The 18220-nt window shown below is 36.6% G+C and overlaps 2 protein-coding genes across 3 annotated transcripts in view; both read left to right on the top strand.

Annotated features, from left to right (window-relative positions):
• Nucleotides 1-765: 765 nt before the first annotated feature.
• Nucleotides 766-9452, top strand: rnf41 (ring finger protein 41). 2 transcript variants are annotated; one of them, XM_008414455.3, is made up of 7 exons: nucleotides 766-925; nucleotides 2757-2862; nucleotides 4051-4160; nucleotides 6374-6645; nucleotides 6738-6873; nucleotides 7882-7985; nucleotides 8063-9452. In XM_008414455.3, exons 3-7 carry the CDS (start codon nucleotides 4071-4073, stop codon nucleotides 8415-8417), a joined length of 957 nt encoding a protein of 318 aa, XP_008412677.1. In that variant the 5' UTR covers nucleotides 766-925; nucleotides 2757-2862; nucleotides 4051-4070; the 3' UTR covers nucleotides 8418-9452. The 2 variants fall into 2 exon arrangements, with proteins under 2 accessions (XP_008412677.1, XP_008412679.1); XM_008414457.3 differs by lacking the exon at nucleotides 2757-2862 and having other exon boundaries at nucleotides 796-925.
• Nucleotides 9453-15760: 6308 nt separating this feature from the next.
• The window catches only part of dgkaa (diacylglycerol kinase, alpha a), a 38173-nt gene continuing 35713 nt past the window's right edge, over nucleotides 15761-18220 (top strand). The window contains exon 1 of the mRNA XM_081609226.1: nucleotides 15761-16007. The gene's annotated coding sequence lies outside the window, so the exon portion shown is untranslated. The remainder of the gene's footprint in view (nucleotides 16008-18220) is intronic.

Genomic DNA, 18220 nt, shown 5'->3' with positions numbered 1-18220 from the left:
AACAGAAAAAACAAGAATGAGTGAATTAACTTTATTATTGTTTTCAGCGTTCCTCCTCCTGTTCCCTCATTCTCCACATGGAGTATTTTCTTTTTCTCTACATCTTCAGATCCTCTCCTTCCTGTTTGCCTTCTGTCTCGCAATAGTGCGAGAAAATTTGTGCCGCTTGTTGAAGATGCTGCGCCTTCTGTTGCTCAATTTGTCTCAAAGGATTTCAGATTCAGATGTAATTTTTTTTAGATTGTTTTGAGTAATATTTCTCCAGTTGAAGTCTTTTTCTATAATATGAAAAATATTAAACTATAATAACCCTAACCTTTAGATGATGGCACAACAAATATATCCTTTGAAATTTAAAATGTATCATGATAGCATCCTTTCTCAAAGAGAGATTTCCTTATTTCTACCAGAGACACAGAATATGCGTTTATTTTTTAATATATTCATTAATTTAATATAACTCATCTTTACTGATTAGAAACAAAGGTCAATTAAATCTAAGATCTGTTGGACTTTTGAGACTTTTCCTCAGTGGTGAATCAAAAATACATTTAATTGAATAGAAATGAAGTTATATTGCTTTGCGTATTGAACCAAAACATCAAGAATAACAAATATTTCTTCTGATCAATGAAATATTTTGTTCAGTATGGTATTTTTAAAATTATATTTAATTATTTTTTTAGTACAATAGATTTTGTAATATAAATTACATGCACTCTAACAATATACGGTTATACACGGTTATATTCTTCAAAATTTTAACAGAAACTAGGTACCTAATCTACGTCATCACGTTTCCGTCTGTCTGCGTGAACTCTAACGTGTATGATGTAGCAGGACGTGGCTAGCAAGGAGCTAGTGGCGGCACGACGTCCGAAATACTCAAATACCCTGATAAGAATTCAATTTACTTCATGTCGGAGTGAGTATATCGATCGTTTTAAAGATTACCTTTGTCATCATTGACTGTAAACAACTGTTTTTCTGTGTATTTTTCCCCAACTGAGCTCAGGTTGCTTAGCTCTAAAGCTAATATCGTATTTGCTAATAAGGCTAGCTAGTTAGCAGATGTTCAAATTCAAATCGTGACAACCAAGCTCTGCTGGTGTCTCACCTCAAGCATTTTTAAAGTTTTTTTTTCCCACCCAGCCGCCAGTTTAAGGCATTATAACCCTCTGTTATGTCGGATTTAGTGTTAAAAGCAAATAACCAGCCACGTAGTTAACACGAGCCTCGGCGCTAAGCAGAACTTGTGCAAGGCATGCTGAGGAAGAAGGTGGGAAAATATCTTTAAATGGCTTCTTTTTAAACTGGGTCAGTCCGCAGCAAACTGGGACAGGACAGACAGAGATGTTGGGAATGCGTGTCCCTGAGGAGATGCACATATGGAGGATAATTTACCGGTGATTCAAGGGTGTTGTGTGAAAAATAACAGCGTCTCCAATGGACGGGGTTTCTTTTTTTTATTGTGCAAAGTTCTGACTTACGCTGTTCGATAGTTTACCTTTAAAAGTAGCTTTATTGTGTGTTACAGGTTAAAATGCTTAAACAGTTTAAAAAGGGAACATATACATTGTTTTGCAAAAATACACGATTTATTTTTCTCTATTTTCTTCCTGGTCAATTTTGGACAAAGACAACAAGAGTACATTTTAAAACAAGTTTTATTTATTTTAGTCCAGACCGATTTGGCCAAATATTTAGTTTATCATGATTATTTGTGATAAATATATTTTCATAAGCCACACCCCTGCATGATCTTTGCATTAAGGAAAAAATCTTAAATAGAACCAGTTTGACAACATGAAATAGACGAAAGCTCTCAAGAAGCAACAAATCATCTGTACAACCAATAAAGTTACAAACCAGTTTGATCTTCAGCGAAAACCTCTGCCAAATGGAGAAAATCACTCTTTCCAGGAGTGTCTGGCATACCAAAATTACACCAAAGAGGGAATTAAAGAAGAACCCAAAATGACATCCAGAGCTCTATAGCTCACAGTTGAGTTTCATTATTCAACGCTGAACAAGAAGCTGGGAAAAGATGGAGACTTAATGCAAAAACCACTGCATAGAACAAGCAAAATAAATGTCTGTCCATTGTCTAACAAATAATATTATATTTGGCAAATGACCAAGCCTGTTGGAATAATCAATAAATCAATTAATTGCATGATAAATTAAAACAAGGTCATTAATTTCCATTTGCATGATTCGTTGCTTTTCTTTTTTCCTCTTTTTCTACGAAAAACTGGATGACAAAAGTTTCCCGTCTGGTACTTTGGTCTCAACTAGCCATTTTCTTGAAGGACAATTTTGTTTACAGAGGCTTCAAAGTTTGTTTTATTTTTGTTTATTTTGAATTTTTAAAATGTCTACCAGTGTTACATGCTCATTAGAATCTAAAGTTTATTGATCTTTGAGAATGTGTTCTTGCATTATTATGCCATTACCTTTTATATTACTTCAAAATAGTCTCAAAACAACAATATTATTGTTTATCGCAATAATTTCTGGGACAATATATCGTCCAGAACAATTTGCTATTGTGACAGGCCTACAACCAATGCAGTAAATCCTATTAATATGATAACCACTGTAAGATACTCTTCTTCTAAAATGTATATGTCCAAAATATGTCTACAAGTCACAGTATTATTATTTTTCTTACTCAGTTTATCTTTGTCTGATGCTAGAAATTAGAAACATTTGACACAAAAACTAAATAAATGAAACTTTTTTTGTGTTTTTAGGCACCGTATGTGTCATTTTCAGAAGATAAATCGCTTTTGCCAGATGTGAGACATCGGCAAAAGATCAAGAGCTGAATGGAAACATTTGAGGCCTTTTGTGTGTGAGGTTGGTACCAGTTCATCCTTAAATAGAACTAGTTCTAAATTCAGTTCAGCCCGGTGAAAATGAATCAATTCATGTTCATAAATATTGATAAATAAATGGCTACCCACCTAAACATGCTTGGATATCGGTTCCAATAAAATACATTATTTATTTTAATCTTTTTTATTGATCCTAAATAAAAGTCAATAATAAATGTATTATTATTATTATTATTATTATTATTATTAGTTGGTAACTTAACTTAAAAGCTGAAAAATATTGTATGTAAAGATTAATTTGAAGTAGTAATTGATTATTCTATCGATTATTTTGACAATTAATTGGATTAAAAGAAATTACATATTTTTAATTTATCCACTTGAATCTTATAATATTTGGAAAACATTAAAATATGTAAATAATTCACTTTTTCTGAATAAGAAAACTTTTATTGTCTAAAATGCAATAACATTCCTTTAATGAACATTTGATCATTTGTAGAAAAGGTTTCAACTCCAGCTAAAAAAAAATACTGTCTATTAATCTATTCATGATTTTTTTATTTTTGGATTAATAGACAACAAAATGCGCTTAATAAGACATTTATTATTTTTTTTTACAGAATTTGAACTAAGTGAAAAATTCCACTTTTAAAGATGAACGCTTTCAACTTAAATGCAAAACACACACACACACACACACACACACACACACACACATATATATTGTGCAGTTTTTGACTTATGAGTTTTTGGTGACTGTCTTTCATCAAACAGCCTTTTTGAGTTTATATACTCCAGTTAATAATTAATCATTTGCTAAATTGGTTGACGATTATTTCAATAATCGATTAATAACGATTAATGTAGTTAATTGTGATTAATTTGATTCATCATTTTGGCCCTAATTTGCATCTTTGCCCATATTGATTATCATGACCTGCAGCTTTAATCACCTGAATGGTTATTTGGCACAAGTTAGGGTTAAAAAAACACTGGAAATGAGATGAAGTCTAAAATCTGCTGTTAAATCAAACAAGATTCATTTTTAAGGTTTGGTAATTTGTTGTTTCATTTGACATCACAACAGTTCATGCTCATAAATGGGGCATTTGAAAGAAATCAGGGATTTGGAGCGTGATTCTGCAGACTGAATAGAGATGAATGATGTTGTGAAAACCCATTTTCCCTGTTTGTTGCTGTTTTTCAGGAGGTTGTGGGTTGTGTACCATGGGGTACGACGTTACGAGGTTCCAGGGTGAGGTGGATGAAGACCTCCTGTGTCCCATATGCAGTGGAGTGCTAGAGGAACCAGTGCAGGTACGTCGTCATTTAACCGTTTCTAAAGATTCATGCACCATATAAGATAAATCCTTTTTGTTTTAGGTGAGTTAGGAGAACAAGAATTATTTCTTTTTGCTGTTTCACTGCTTCACTATCAGGTTTTTATCCCTATTGAGATTAATGTAACAGATGATGATGTCATTGCTTTCATTTACGTTAATTTACGATATTTGAGGTAAATAGAGACGCATGTTGACCTAAAATAAACTGCGTATTTTTGACATCCTGGGAAAATCAAAAGATTTCAGGCAAAATATCTGACAAAAAAAAAAAAAGATTTGTAAGGTTGATCCTTGGCTTGAAGGTGCTTAAATCTGCTCAATTATACAGAAATATAAAAACCACTTCAATGTGCATCTTTTTCCAGAATAGCTGGTTTTGTAATAAATGAAGCTTTTTGTTTTTATTGCATCTGAACGTTTTCAGTTGCACATTTTTTGCTGAATCGGCTTCATGTTTTTTTTTTACTGCTGCAGAAAGAGAAACATCAGCTGAGCTGCAGCACAAAGATTATATTTTGTAGCATCAACTAGTAGAAATGTTGCAACTAGAGCAGCTCCTTTAAGCAATGGAAACCTGACTTTGTGCTGCTGCTGCTTTCAACAGCAGGCAGATGATATAAAGTTAAATCTACGCTTTCTTCTAACTTTTTTTAATATTCCAGGAAAATACAAATATTTACTTCCTTGTCTGAGAAGTAAATCTATGCAGTCGTTCATTTTAGACGTTAGACTTACAATAGATAATACAGCTCTGGAAAAATGAAGAGCCCACTGCAATGAACCGACTGAAAACCTCCTGGTTTTTACACCAAATATTGATTCCTGAACTCTTCCTGGGCTAAAACATTAGTTTTGTTGTTTCTAAATTAATATTAAATTGTTTTCTTTGCGTTATTTGAGGTCTGAAAGCTCTGCATCGTTTATTTTCTTTTTTTTTGTTATTTTAACCATTTCTCATTTTCTGCTAATAAATACTAAATTTTTGCTTGGGTTAAGTTCATAGAGTAAAAGAACAATGTTCATTTTACGCAAACATAAACCTATATAGAGTAAAATCAGAAACTGGTCATTTTAAGTGGTCTCTTAATTTTTTAACAGCTGTACATCGTTTATTTCTAAAGCTGGAAGCTTCTGGAAAATCTGCTGACAGAAAAAAACTCTATTTCCCTCAAATAAACCTTTATCCCATGAAGAAAAACTAAAATTAAGTATCTTAATCAATAAGCAAATATATCCACAATGATTACAATAGAAATAACAATAATAAATGTAGAAATAAACTGTAAAGATGGTTAAATTTATGTTTTACGACCAAGAGATATTCCTCACGGAGAAGAAATCAGCCATTATTTTCACAGATGGATGTTAATTTAACACAGGAAAATTCTGCACTATAAAAACTATATTTACAGGAATTGATTATTTGAGGCACAATCACCAGAGTTGGTGGGCAGTAACTGCTTATGCTTATGCAACCTTTTGAAGAAAAAACAAACTTTTACTTTTGCATTTCTTATTTTTACTCGAGTAATTGTATCGCTGCTCTTACTTGAGTAAACTTTCTGAATACTCGACCGGCTGAGTGATTTCACTGAACTGAAAACTAACCCAAAAATTCACACAAACACACACCTGCAGTTTTTGTTAAAGTTTCATAAGTTTTGGAAATTGATGGGGATTTTTTATTTTTTTTTGCTTGATTTTGGGATCATAATTGTCATTATCTGAATTAATTCCATTTTGGCCTTTAAAATACAAAAAAAAAAGTTTTTTGGTTTACCTGAGGATTTTTAAATAATAAATAGCCGATGTTTATTATTTAAAAATAAATAATAAACATTTATTTTTAAATAAATGTTTATTTAATCTACTCAAATCTACTTGAGTAGATTTTTTTTACCAAATCATTCTTTTTACTTTTGAATAAAACTACGTTGAAGTAGTTTATTCTTACTTGAGGACAATTTTTGGATACTTTACCATCTCTGACAGTGAATTTCAGGCGCTGAAGACATTTGACTGAAAACCAAAGTACTAAAGAACAGGAAGAAATTATCTAAAAAAAATTAATTATTCCAGTATTTAGCAAATGCGGAAAATGTTGGTAATCCTAACTAAGCATAAAAAATAAATATATTTCATTTCAGCTGTGTTTCTTAATCTTGTAAAATCTGTTTTTCCGCTCAGGCTCCACACTGCGAACATGCCTTCTGCAACGCCTGCATAACCCAGTGGTTTGCCCAGCAACAGATTTGTCCCGTGGACCGCACAGTAGTGACGCTCGCCCACCTGCGGCCCGTGCCCCGCATCATGCGCAACATGCTGTCCAAACTCCAGATCAACTGTGACAACGCCAGCTTCGGCTGCACGGCGACGCTGCGGCTGGACCAGCTGCAGTCGCACCTCAAGGACTGTGAGCACAACCCGAAAAGGCCAGTCAACTGCGAGGAGGGGTGTGGGTAGGTGGCATCAGCTGGGCAAGAAAATAAATAAATAAGGATGTTCTGCTGTTAGTTTGTGACTGTTGGGTAATCTGCTGCTGTTGTTGAAGGCTTGAAATGCCGAAGGACGAGCTGCCCAACCACAACTGCATCAAACATTTACGGAGCGTCGTGCAGCAGCAGCAGACCAAGATCTCAGAGCTGGAGAAAACCGTGGCTGAGCATAAACACCAGCTGGGGGAACAAGTGAGAGACTTTTACTGACATTTTAGAAAACCTTTACACACAGAGACTAATCTAAAGGCATCAGAGTAAATTTATCTGACTGAGAGTTTTGGAGAAAGAGAAAATACGAGGATAAAGTCATTATTACCAGCACTAGAAAACAAAAAGAGCAAAGCTCCGATATTTATCAGGATCTGATGTGACCGACTCGTCTGCGATTCTTCATTTGAAATCTGCACAGTAATTATTTCAAAGTCCTGCAGCTGATAATAATTTGATTCTGATGCCTTTAAAGATTAAGTTTCTGTTTGTAAAACTTTACAAGATGCTCAACATTCCTGTTAATTTTTAAGTTGTGGTGCTTATAAAATTACTGCTTTATTCTCCTAATATTGCAACTTTATTTAGTAATACGACTTGATTCTTGTTTTACAACTTTTTGTTTATTGTTGTGACTTTATTCTCATGTTATGACTTCTTGTATTTTTGCGTATTTTTTTGTATTATTACAACTTTAATCTATTTTCACTTAACTGTTGCACAACTTTATTCCTGTATCATTGTAATTTTTCTCATGTTTACTTTATTCTCGTATTATTGCATCTTTTTTCTTGAAGTTTGACTTTTTTCTTGTATTATTATGACTTTATTATATTGTTGTTTCTTTCCTCATGTTCTAACTTTATTCTTTTGTTGAATCTTTGTTCCTCATTATTGCACTTTTTTTCTCTCATTGTTAGGACTTTATTCTGTTATATCATTTTGTTCTTAGCCTGACTCTAACACTCTGTTTTTGTCTGAGTGTAGATTCCCTCTGTGAATTTTTTCCTTCACTCAGATTGTGAAAATTTCCAGATTTTTGTTAGGTTAAACTTTAATCATGTTTTTTAAGTGGATTTGATTGCAACAAAATGTAGTAGAAAGAAAACATGTTAGAAATTAAACATTGTGATTTTTCTTTTTTAGTTAGTTTGTTTAGATTTTTCAGTCTGTAACTGAGTTGCATTTTTTTTTCTTCCTCCGGTCCAGAAACGAGACATTCAGCTGCTAAAAGCGTACATGAGAGCGATCCGCAGCGCAAACCCGAACCTCCAAAACCTCGAAGAGAGCATAGAGTACAACGAGATCCTGGAGTGAGTAAAACTCCCGTTTTTCCTCCCGGTCCATGACCTTTGACCCGTTCCTGAGCTCGACTCCGTCTCGTTTCCAGGTGGGTGAACTCCATGCAGCCGGCCAGAGTCACCCGCTGGGGCGGCATGATCTCCACGCCGGACGCCGTCCTGCAGGCCGTCATCAAGCGCTCGCTCATCGACAGCGGCTGCCCGCTGTCCATCGTCAACGACCTGATCGAGAACGCCCACGAGCGGAACTGGCCGCAGGGACTGGCCACGCTGGAGACGCGGCAGATGAACAGGCGCTACTACGAGAACTACGTGGCCAAGCGCATTCCCGGCAAGCAGGCGGTGGTGGTGATGGCCTGCGAGAACCAGCACATGGGCGAGGACATGATCCTGGAGCCCGGCCTGGTCATGATCTTTGCCCACGGAGTGGAGGAGATCTTATAACCCACCCAGAGACACGGGGAAGTTTTGCTTTCACTCGCCAGAGTGGTAGAGAGGTTCGTTTTTGTTTTTTTAAATCCTCTTTAAAGTGAAACCTACAAAAGAAAATCTGGCTTATTTAAAACAAAATCTTAGGCTCACTCCTAAGCTTGATACTTATGCCTTAAAGTAAGGACAAATACTTTATAAACCTGGCAAATATAAACATAATCTGAGATGAAAGGTGATGTTTACAAGGTTTATATCTAGTGCATTATATGATTGATTGTTCTGCTACTAATATAGTAATAAGCTTAAACCCCCATTTAATGTCCTCGCTTGTACAAATGCTTGTAAATACAAATACTATATTGAATTCTAACTGTAATACTCACCTCTGTAATTAGGTTGTGATTTTGCTTCATTCAGTTTCCTGTGAATATTTCACAAAACGTCGTGCTTTCCGCTTTAGATTGTTCAGACCTTCTGTGCCATTTGTTTTATTTATTGTTGCCTTTTTTATGTTTGTTTCTTCTTTTGCAAACATGATTGAAGACGCTACCGTTTAATGTATGGGAAACTGCCTTTTGGTGAATTTGAAGTTTGTTGCTGGAAGTTTAAAGGAAAAAAAAGATGTTTTCTTTGTTGCCTCTGTTGTACATATGGTGTGTGTGTGTGTCGGGTCCAGTTCAGGTGTTTAATTTGCAGCTTAACATTTGAAACGTCACTCAGTGCTATAATTTGGAAAATTAAAATAGTTCACTTTTTTTTTTTAGGTGATTTATTTTCAGAATGAATTGTATAAATTGAGGTTTTTACAGTTTTTGTGATGCACTACAGCAAAACAGTCTTGGAGATTGTATAGATATTTGTGGAGTCACAATAATGATTTACCATCAGTCACTTACTGCTGTAGTGAGACGAACAAAACTTCAGATGAAGATGATATAAAAGCTCTTACAGGCAGGCTGTGCCCTTCGCTTTCTTCCTTGTTCATGTTTTTTATTTTGTCTGTAATGTACGGTGTTGTACAGACGAGTAATAAAACCTTAAACCTCATGTTCTTATTATTTAAATCGCAATTTTAAAGGATCTATATCGCATAAAATCAACTTTTTTTTAATTTTAATCACATAATGTGTCTTGATCAAAAACATACCTGGAGTGTTGCTTTTATTCATTCATGCATGTGTGAGAAATCCTTTAGTCTCCATGGCAACCATTCAGCTGTTTGATGGGACGCGATTCCCCCACTCAGCTCCTTCAGACTAGCCAGCAGCAATTAGCATACACCTGCTGAGCTCATTATATGTGCTACTTTTTGCAAAAGGGACAACAGAGGAGCGATGTTGTGGTGACTTCCTGTTTTAGAAAGAACGGGAGTTTCTTAAAGAGACGGAGGTCAAATTTCAAAACGTTAAATTACAAAGTCACATTTCTTTTAAGACATATTTTACTCATGTTTATTTGTGAGGAACATTTCAGCAACAAGCCAGTTCAAAGAGCTTTACATCATAAAAACAAAAATATAAATGTATATTGTGAAAACCAGTGACAGACTTTGCTTTTTGTCTTTGTTAAAATATGTTTATAAAGTATAAAATGTGCATATTTGGCACATTTTGTTAAGTGCCAAATATGCATATTTAATACATCCAACATTTTTAAAACTGGAGGTAAAATAGTTAACTTGATTGCAGATGTAATTGTTACTCAAAAGTAGCATTACTTAAAAATATGTTTACTCGAGTAAAAGTAAAAAAGTAGCAGTCCAAAAACATTACTCAAGAGAAAAGTATTTAGTAAAAAGACTACTCAAGTACCGAGTACTCAAGTATCATTTAATATTTAAAAATCATGTCAATTTTGGCATTTTAAAAATCAAAATAACAATACGGTTTCTTTATTTGGTACATTTTTGGTTAAAACGTGTTTGTTTTTTATTTTGAGGTTAAAAAATCCAGAAAAATTTAACTCAAATAAGAATAGTGATACTAATTAATAAATTTACTTAAGTAGAAGTAAAAAAGTACAGCATAGTAAAATACTCCTGAAAGTACTGTTTTTAAAATGTACTCAAGTAAATGTAACTATTTATTTCCCAGCTGTTATAAAATGATTCTCAGTGGCCTGAAAACACGACGCAGTACCGACTGTCACCACGGCGTGTCCTCAGAGAGCTGTTAAATCCCGAAGAGGACGTCAGACGAAAACAAAGATTTGAGTCGGCAGACTGTGAGGGCGTTAAGGAGCAGAGGCAGTGGGAAGTTAAGTGCTGCTGGTTTGGATTATAAAGCCGAAGAGGAAAGTTTCCCCGCTGAACCCAGACAGAGAGGCCTGACCTCACTCATCCTCCTCTTCGTCGTCTCTCCCGGACACCCACATGATTCGCTGTCTGTTATCCTCTCCCGCCAGCTTCGTCCTCATTGTGGCGCCTAATCCCTCACTATTGTGATCACTGGAATGAGAAATCATGTGCTTCACCAAATACCGTGGCTCAGTTATTATTCTCCGCCAACATCATTTGCTAGCATCATGGCGTTCAGCTCTCCGTTCTGCTGATGAACGTGTTGCAAGAGAAAATGCTTTAAATACTGAAAAATATGCAAACTATTCCAGCTGTTTGCAATAAAACTAGCAAAGAACAATTTAAATTTCTCAATGTATTCCAGTGGTTTTTCAAATCAATTGCAAAATACTGCTTTGACTGTGATTTCAAAATTATTCCCTTTGTGTGTCATCTGAAGCTCATTATGAGCAGGGGCGGTCCAAACATGTTGGGTGCCTTGGGCAGACAACATTCAGGGGTCCCCTGTGCTTGCTTTTTCAACCAATCACGACATTTAAATTCAATGGCGTATCAGTCATTGTAGATGGGGAAAAAAGGAGTGAATTCCAGCCAAAATACTCAGAAATTTTCTAGATAAACAAGGAAATCTGTGCTTCAAAATTAAAAAGTTTACAAGAAAGTGACCATTCATTCAGAAATTTTCTAGAAAAAACTTGGATTTTTTTTGTTTGAAAAGTTGAACTGTTTCTAAAAAAAAAATTCTCAGATTAATCTCAGAAATTTTCTAGCAAAATCTTTGAAATTTCAAATTTTGAAAAGTTGAAAACATGCTAGTAAAAACATTTTAGATTAATCTCAGAAATTAAAAAAAGAAACGTGAAAATTTCAGACTTTTGAAGGTTGAAAATTTTAAACTTCTGAAAATTTCTGAATTTTTCTAAAATATTTGCTACAAACTGGCCTAAATATGTTTCCAATCTGCGAAACAGCCTTTAACCCTTGCAGATAATTTTCTGAATACTTTACTGAATGAAGAAAAAACAAGAAATGCATGAGATACAGACACATACCCACAGTTTCAGCGAAAGGTAGAGCCTTCTCGTCTTACTTCTTGTTTTTCTCATGTTACTTTCGACCTGCTGGGCCTTTTGGCACTGGGAGTAACTTCACCCTGTTCTAACATGCAGCATGTTTGCATTCATGACTCTAAGAATTTGTTTCATAGTGCTGAATCTGGTATTTTGCAATCATGCTATTTCTTTGTATTAGCTTTTTTTTAGTCCTTAAAATGCCAGAATTTGGACATAACTAAGTTATTGTCTGTCTGATGGCATCATTTTTTAACCTTTTTGCTTTTACTTAAGTAAAAATATGTTGAAGTAGTGCTGCTATTATCTGAGTACAGTTGTTTGGTACTCTACTCACCTCTGGTAGTTCATTAATAACATTGGGTTTTTGTGCTTCAATGAGATTTTCAACAAGCGTTTAAGTTAGATAACCATACCGGCCAGTCCTGTATCTTTCTGAACTTTTTCTGAACCACGCCTTGGTGGACTTTGAGAATTGCTTGGAATCATTACCCTGTTTGAAGGTCCACAGCTTCGTCAGAGGCTTTCCCAATCAAATCCCTCTCGCTGCAGGTTTTCTGTGCCAGTGGGAGCCGAGCTGCCCCAGAGCGCTGAGGAGCTGCCATGCCTCACTGCGGTGAATGTCTTGTTTTCCCCCCTCCGGACATATCGTGGCTCAACATGCCTCAGAAGTTCAAGTTTTGATTTTTCACTCCACAGAGCAGAATCTCAAAACCTACTGGGTCGATTTATACAGTTCTGGACAAATTGCAGCTGAATTTTCTTGTGCTTTTGCTTCAGGGATCAGGCATGGAGCCTCTCAGTGAATCACTACTGCATAGAAATAAAAAGGTCTTTTGCAAGCAGTTTAGTGCAGCTGCCATCCTGCAACTTTTACATCAACTCAAGTTTATTTGTACAGCACATTTCAGCAACAAAGCAGTTCAAAGTGCTTTACAACATCATACAAACATTATGCAGAAACCAAATATGAAATAAGCAATAAACGTTACATTTTGTCAAATGCCATCGTCAAAATCATCAATAAACATCAAATATGTTGATCAATGTTACAGGTATTACGAATCAAAGGCAGCTCTAAACTGGTGGGTTTTATCCTTGATTTAAAGGAAATCGGTGTTTCTGATGTTTTGCAGTTTCCTTGATTTGTGGTGCATAGAAGCTGAATGCTGCCTCTCCCCATTTGGTTCTGGTTCTGGAGATGCAGACCAGAACCAGAAGACCTGAGATACAACAACAGCAAATCTTTAATGTGTTGTAGTGGTAAGCCGTTCAGTTCAGACGATAGAAGGCAGACTTTGTAACTGTCTTTATGTGGTTCTGAATGTTCAGGTCAGAGTTCATCAAAACACCCAGATCTCCGGTTTTCAGCTGTAACAACTGAACCTGTGTGCTGATTCTTGATCGTTCCTCTTTAGGTCTAAAGATAATAAATGTGGTGTACCCCAAGGTTCAGTCCTAGGCCTCCTCTTATTCAGCATCTGTTTTCACTATCAGATTAAGACAGGAGAAAATAAGATTAGCCACCACAGATGATACACAGCTCTACTTTACGATGTCACCAGGTGACTCAGAACCATCCAATCACTAAACAGAAACAAAACTGAAGTTATAACTTCTACATCTAAAGTGGAACGAGCTAGTCAGCACTCAGCTTCATTTATTACAGCTAAAAACCAGCGACCAGGCCCAAAATGTGGGTGTGGTGATGGACTCTGACCTGAACCTTCAGGGACACATAAAGACAGTCACAAAGTAGCAGCCTTCTATCACCTGAAGAACATTTAAAGGTCTAACGTCTCAGCGAGATCCAGAGAAACTCATCCATAAATCTTTAGTTGCATTGATTACTGCAGCAGAGTCTTCACAGATCTGCTTTAAAACTCAATCAGATCCAGAACGCTGCTGCTGGCGTTCTGACTAAAACCAGGAAGTTAGAGCACATCACCCAGTTCTAAAGTCCTTCCTCTGGTTTCCTTTAGCTCAGAGAACAAACCATAAAATACTGTTGGTAGTTTATAAATCGCTGAGTGGCTTAAAGATCTGCTGTTGTCATAGCAACCTTTCAGACCCCTCAGATCTTCTGGTTCTGGTCTGCATCCCCAGAACCAGAACCAAATATGGAGAAGCAGCATTCAGCTTCTATGATCTACAAAAAACTTCCATTAAACCGCAAAACAGCCGAAATCCAGACTGAAATCCTGCCTGCTTACAGTCGCTTTTGATTAGTAGTAACTGGAACATCGATCAATATGTTTTATGTATATTCGCTCGATGATTTTAATGACAAAATGTAATGTTTACTGCTTGCTTCATAATTCATGACTGTGTGACGCCTTTACGAGCTAAAGCACTTTGAGCTGCCTTGTTGCTGAAATGTGCTACACAATTAAACTTGACTTGAGTTTAGATAAATGTAGATGCGTGGCTGCACGAAGAACGGATGCTTCTAAAAGTTGCAGGTTGCAAACTTTTAAGGACTTATTGTCTACTTTGTTACTGGAAACACTGGAACTAGTGTTAATTCCACTAATATAAGCTCATGTAATTTGAAGTTGAGGATGAAAACATTTAGGTGAAATTTGCAGAAATACAGTTAGCAGCTGAACGATATTAAAATATAACTCCTACAACTTTTTTTGGTTTGTTTTTTTTAGCGGTTACTAATCAGATTTATTAACTACTCAGACCAGTCAGCTATGATAAATGCAGAAATAGGACCAATAAATCCCAGCGGCAGGTAATTTATTAAAGTAACTTAGCTCAGGTGAGTTACAGTACCGCTAGTATTTGGTGTCTTGTCTGAGTTGATTTTGTTTATTTAGATTTCTTTAAAAGGTTCTTTATATATTTGCATTTAACCGGACATTTTGCCAGTCAGATGCAGAGGGTCAGCTTTATTGGGAAACTTTGTGCACACAAGCAAGAAATTTTACTTTGGTTCTGCTTTGCCCTCAATAAAACCTTTTAAGAAATCAATAGACACATTAAAATGCAAAGTAAACTTTATCACTTTTTGGTTTCTTGTAAATATTCAAACATACAGGAGAACAAGAATTTGAACCAAGTGAAGCTATAACTAAATGCCACTTGAGGTGTTTTAGTCAAAATATATTTACAAACAAAATATATTTGTGTTAAATGTAAAATGTATTTATATAATTCTATATACTACAGTTAACAATTAATCTATTACTAAATTAAGTGATGAATACTTATAATAATCGATTTATGCAATATATTCAATTAATTGTGTCAACCCTAATTGTAACCTCGAAAATTTGTCCATCCATCCATTTTCTTTACACCCTTGTTCCTCAGTGGGGTCAGCAGGGGTGCTGGTGCCCATCTCCAGCTAGTGTTCTGGGCGAGGGGTGGGGTCACCCTGGACAGATCGCCAGTCTGTCACAGGGCAACACAGAGACACACAGGACAAACAACCATGCACACACACACTCACACCTAGGGCAATTTGGAGTGGCCAATTAACCTAACAGTCATGTTTTTGGACTGTGGGAGGAAACCGGAGTACCCGGAGAAAACCCACACATGCACAGGGAGAACATGCAAACTCCATGCAGAAAGACTGGGGCCGGGAATCAAACCCAGAACCTTCTTGCTGCAAGGGACCCCCTGAATTTGTGTAGGCAAAAAAACAAACTATCTGTCTATCTATAGATATATATATACAGACATAGATAGATATAGATATATATGTGTGTGTGTTGTTGTTGTTTTCCACACTAAAAGCATTAAGTGTTTCCTGCATCGATTTCCTTTAAGTGATTCTAATGGTAATGATTATTTTAACGAGCATTACTTGACGGCTCCACAGCGCCTGTGTGTGTGTGTGTGTGTGTGTGTGTGTGTGTGTGTGTGTGTGTGTGTGTGTGTGTGTGTGTGTGTGTGTGTGTGTGTGTGTGTGTGTGTGTGTGTGTGCGTGTGTGTGTGTGTGTGTGTGTGTGTCGGTTCATGAGGAGGGGTGTGTGCACGCAGGGAGCAGCCGAGGCGGTGCTTATGGAGGGATATTCTCACTCACTCTCTGCCCTGCACTACTTCACCGCTTTCACCGCCTCCGTTTGAAGTTGGCTGGCTGCTCTGCTCCTCGCCGGGAAGAAAGCAGAAAACAAATAATAATAAAAAAATTAAAGATAAATAAAAAAAATCCCAGGATTTGTACCCGGCTGTAGGGCTGCACCACGACGGGCTCAAAAACAACGGAGCGTCGACAGAAAGGTAAACGACCCGCTACCGACAGTACACGTCCGGACTCGCAATGATTGAAGTTTCGCTGCGCGTTTTAGCGGCAGATCAGCACCAGCAGCTCACAGCGGGATTATTCCAGCCGAGACAAAAAAAAAAAACGGGGTTTTCGTTATAAATCCAGCGAGTTCTGCACAGGATCATGTTGTGACATCGCAATACTTGAGCAGAAGCATCAGAGCAGACAGATTGTATATGAATGCGCTGCGCTCTGTCTCATTTAAGGACATTATTTCAGTTCCTTTTGCAGGCTGTCACGTCTACTTGAATTACATTTGGTGCACCAAGATGTCTGATTCCTCTGGGACTCAACTGTAGGTGCTTTTCTGAAAACTGTCTGCATGATTTACAGTCTGACAGCTCACTAAGCAAACAGGTTATTTTTCCCATGTGATAGGATCTTATCAGAGTGACCCTCATGCGTGGTTATGTGTGTTGCAGGTTATGTTGCTGTACAAGCTGCAACACTGCAACCTCAACCAAAACACACATTAAACAACCCAGGGGGAGGTGGAGGTGCAGGTGGTGGGCATTTGTCAGAAATGTGACAGCAAATCCTTCATTGTTGGTGGGAAGCAGGCGTTGCCACCTCTGAGAGCTCATTGTTTACTCAGAGATCCTTTTTTAGTGTCTTTTGACAGTAAATGGTGAGTGTAACTTTCAGTCTTTGCACTGACTGGAAAAGGTTTTGTTGCTGACATCCAGAAGTTTTAAAGACTGGGAGTTAAACAGCTTTTCGTTACATCAGCCGTGATGTTGTGTATGGCCACATTTGAGGCGAATTGCCTGGAAAACCAAAATTTGTGATCTGTTCCCTTGTAAATGTTTCGAGATGTGAAACTGGTAAGATCTGAGAAATGACATCGATGGTTGCTATGTGCATGCATTATTTCACTTCTCTATAAATATATCGTATATTCATTGCTCACTTCCTTTGTTATGTCACCATGCAGCCCAAAGTATGCGTTATTTAATGATAATTAATTTGGCATTCAGATTTTATAAAGGGCTTATTGTGGCGGTAACCCAGGGCTACACGTTTTCTTCTTTGGGGGGGAGGCCTTAAAGTTTGAATGATTTATTTTTCTACATTAATTCCTGTTTTGCAAATAGGAGGTTAATACTTTTGAGTTTCTATACATAAAATTGTGAACTCAAGGGAAGTTAAAATTTCAGTGACTGCACAATTAATCAATTAATCACATGATAAATTAAAATTAGCTCACTATTTTCCATTTTGTTGTTTAATATTTTGTTTGTAGAAACATCAAAATCCAATTTTATTTAAGGTTTCTGTTGTTTTTTTATGTTGAATATTCACAATATCTCCCAGTCACAGTGTTTCATGTTCTTTACCAAATAAAAGCTTTTTGATCGTTGAGAGGTTGAACTTGCATAATTATGCCATTATCAACATATTACTTGAAATGGTCTCAAAACAACAACGTTATCCTTTATTTCAATAATATTTGGGACAATTTATAATTGTGACAGGGTTAACAGGCCCAGATTAGCTCTGAAAACTTTTGGGGTCATTTATTTGCATGGATGAAGAAATTTCAGGAAAGGCTGTTGGTCTGTTTTATTTTGTTTTCCATTAAGGATCTTTTTATGAAAAACACAGAGCCCTCCAGTAGAGGTGATGTTGGAAATTGGTCTCATCATCCAAAAAAATAAGTATCGGATTGCCTCCAATACATGGTCTGAACCAGAAATGATCCGCACCACTGGACCACCATCTTGGTAGGCAAGCGCAACAAAAAGAAAATATACTGACACTCTTGACCAATGTGCAAGAGAATATCAACAAAATCTCTTTTGTTGGGATCGACCCTTATGAGACAGAAAATGTGGCTTGTTTATTGTTGCCATAGCAACTACATAGCAAATGTCATGACGGATAGTTACAGACACCTACCAAGATGGCGGTCAGCTACAGAGTTCCTGGAAGTGTGACGTCACATGAATCACGCCGTTCCAGCAATTAGTCCGCCCCAGGATTTCGCTTGTTGTCTCTGAGTAATACCACTTGGTGAATCCGTTTCTAGCATTTCACACTATAAAATATGTAATAAATGTGTGTATGAATCGTGCTGATATCGCATCGGGTCAATATCGGTATCGGCCAGAACTCAAAGCTTTACTATCGGATCTCTATCGGATGAGAAAAAGTTGTATCGGGACAT

This window comes from Poecilia reticulata, chromosome 7 (genome assembly GCF_904066995.2).
Source record: "Poecilia reticulata chromosome 7, P_reticulata-male-v2, whole genome shotgun sequence".
NCBI lineage: Eukaryota > Metazoa > Chordata > Actinopteri > Cyprinodontiformes > Poeciliidae > Poecilia > Poecilia reticulata.
The sequence above is the reverse complement of the archived record's forward strand: the minus strand, read 5'-3'. Positions and strand labels throughout refer to the sequence as shown.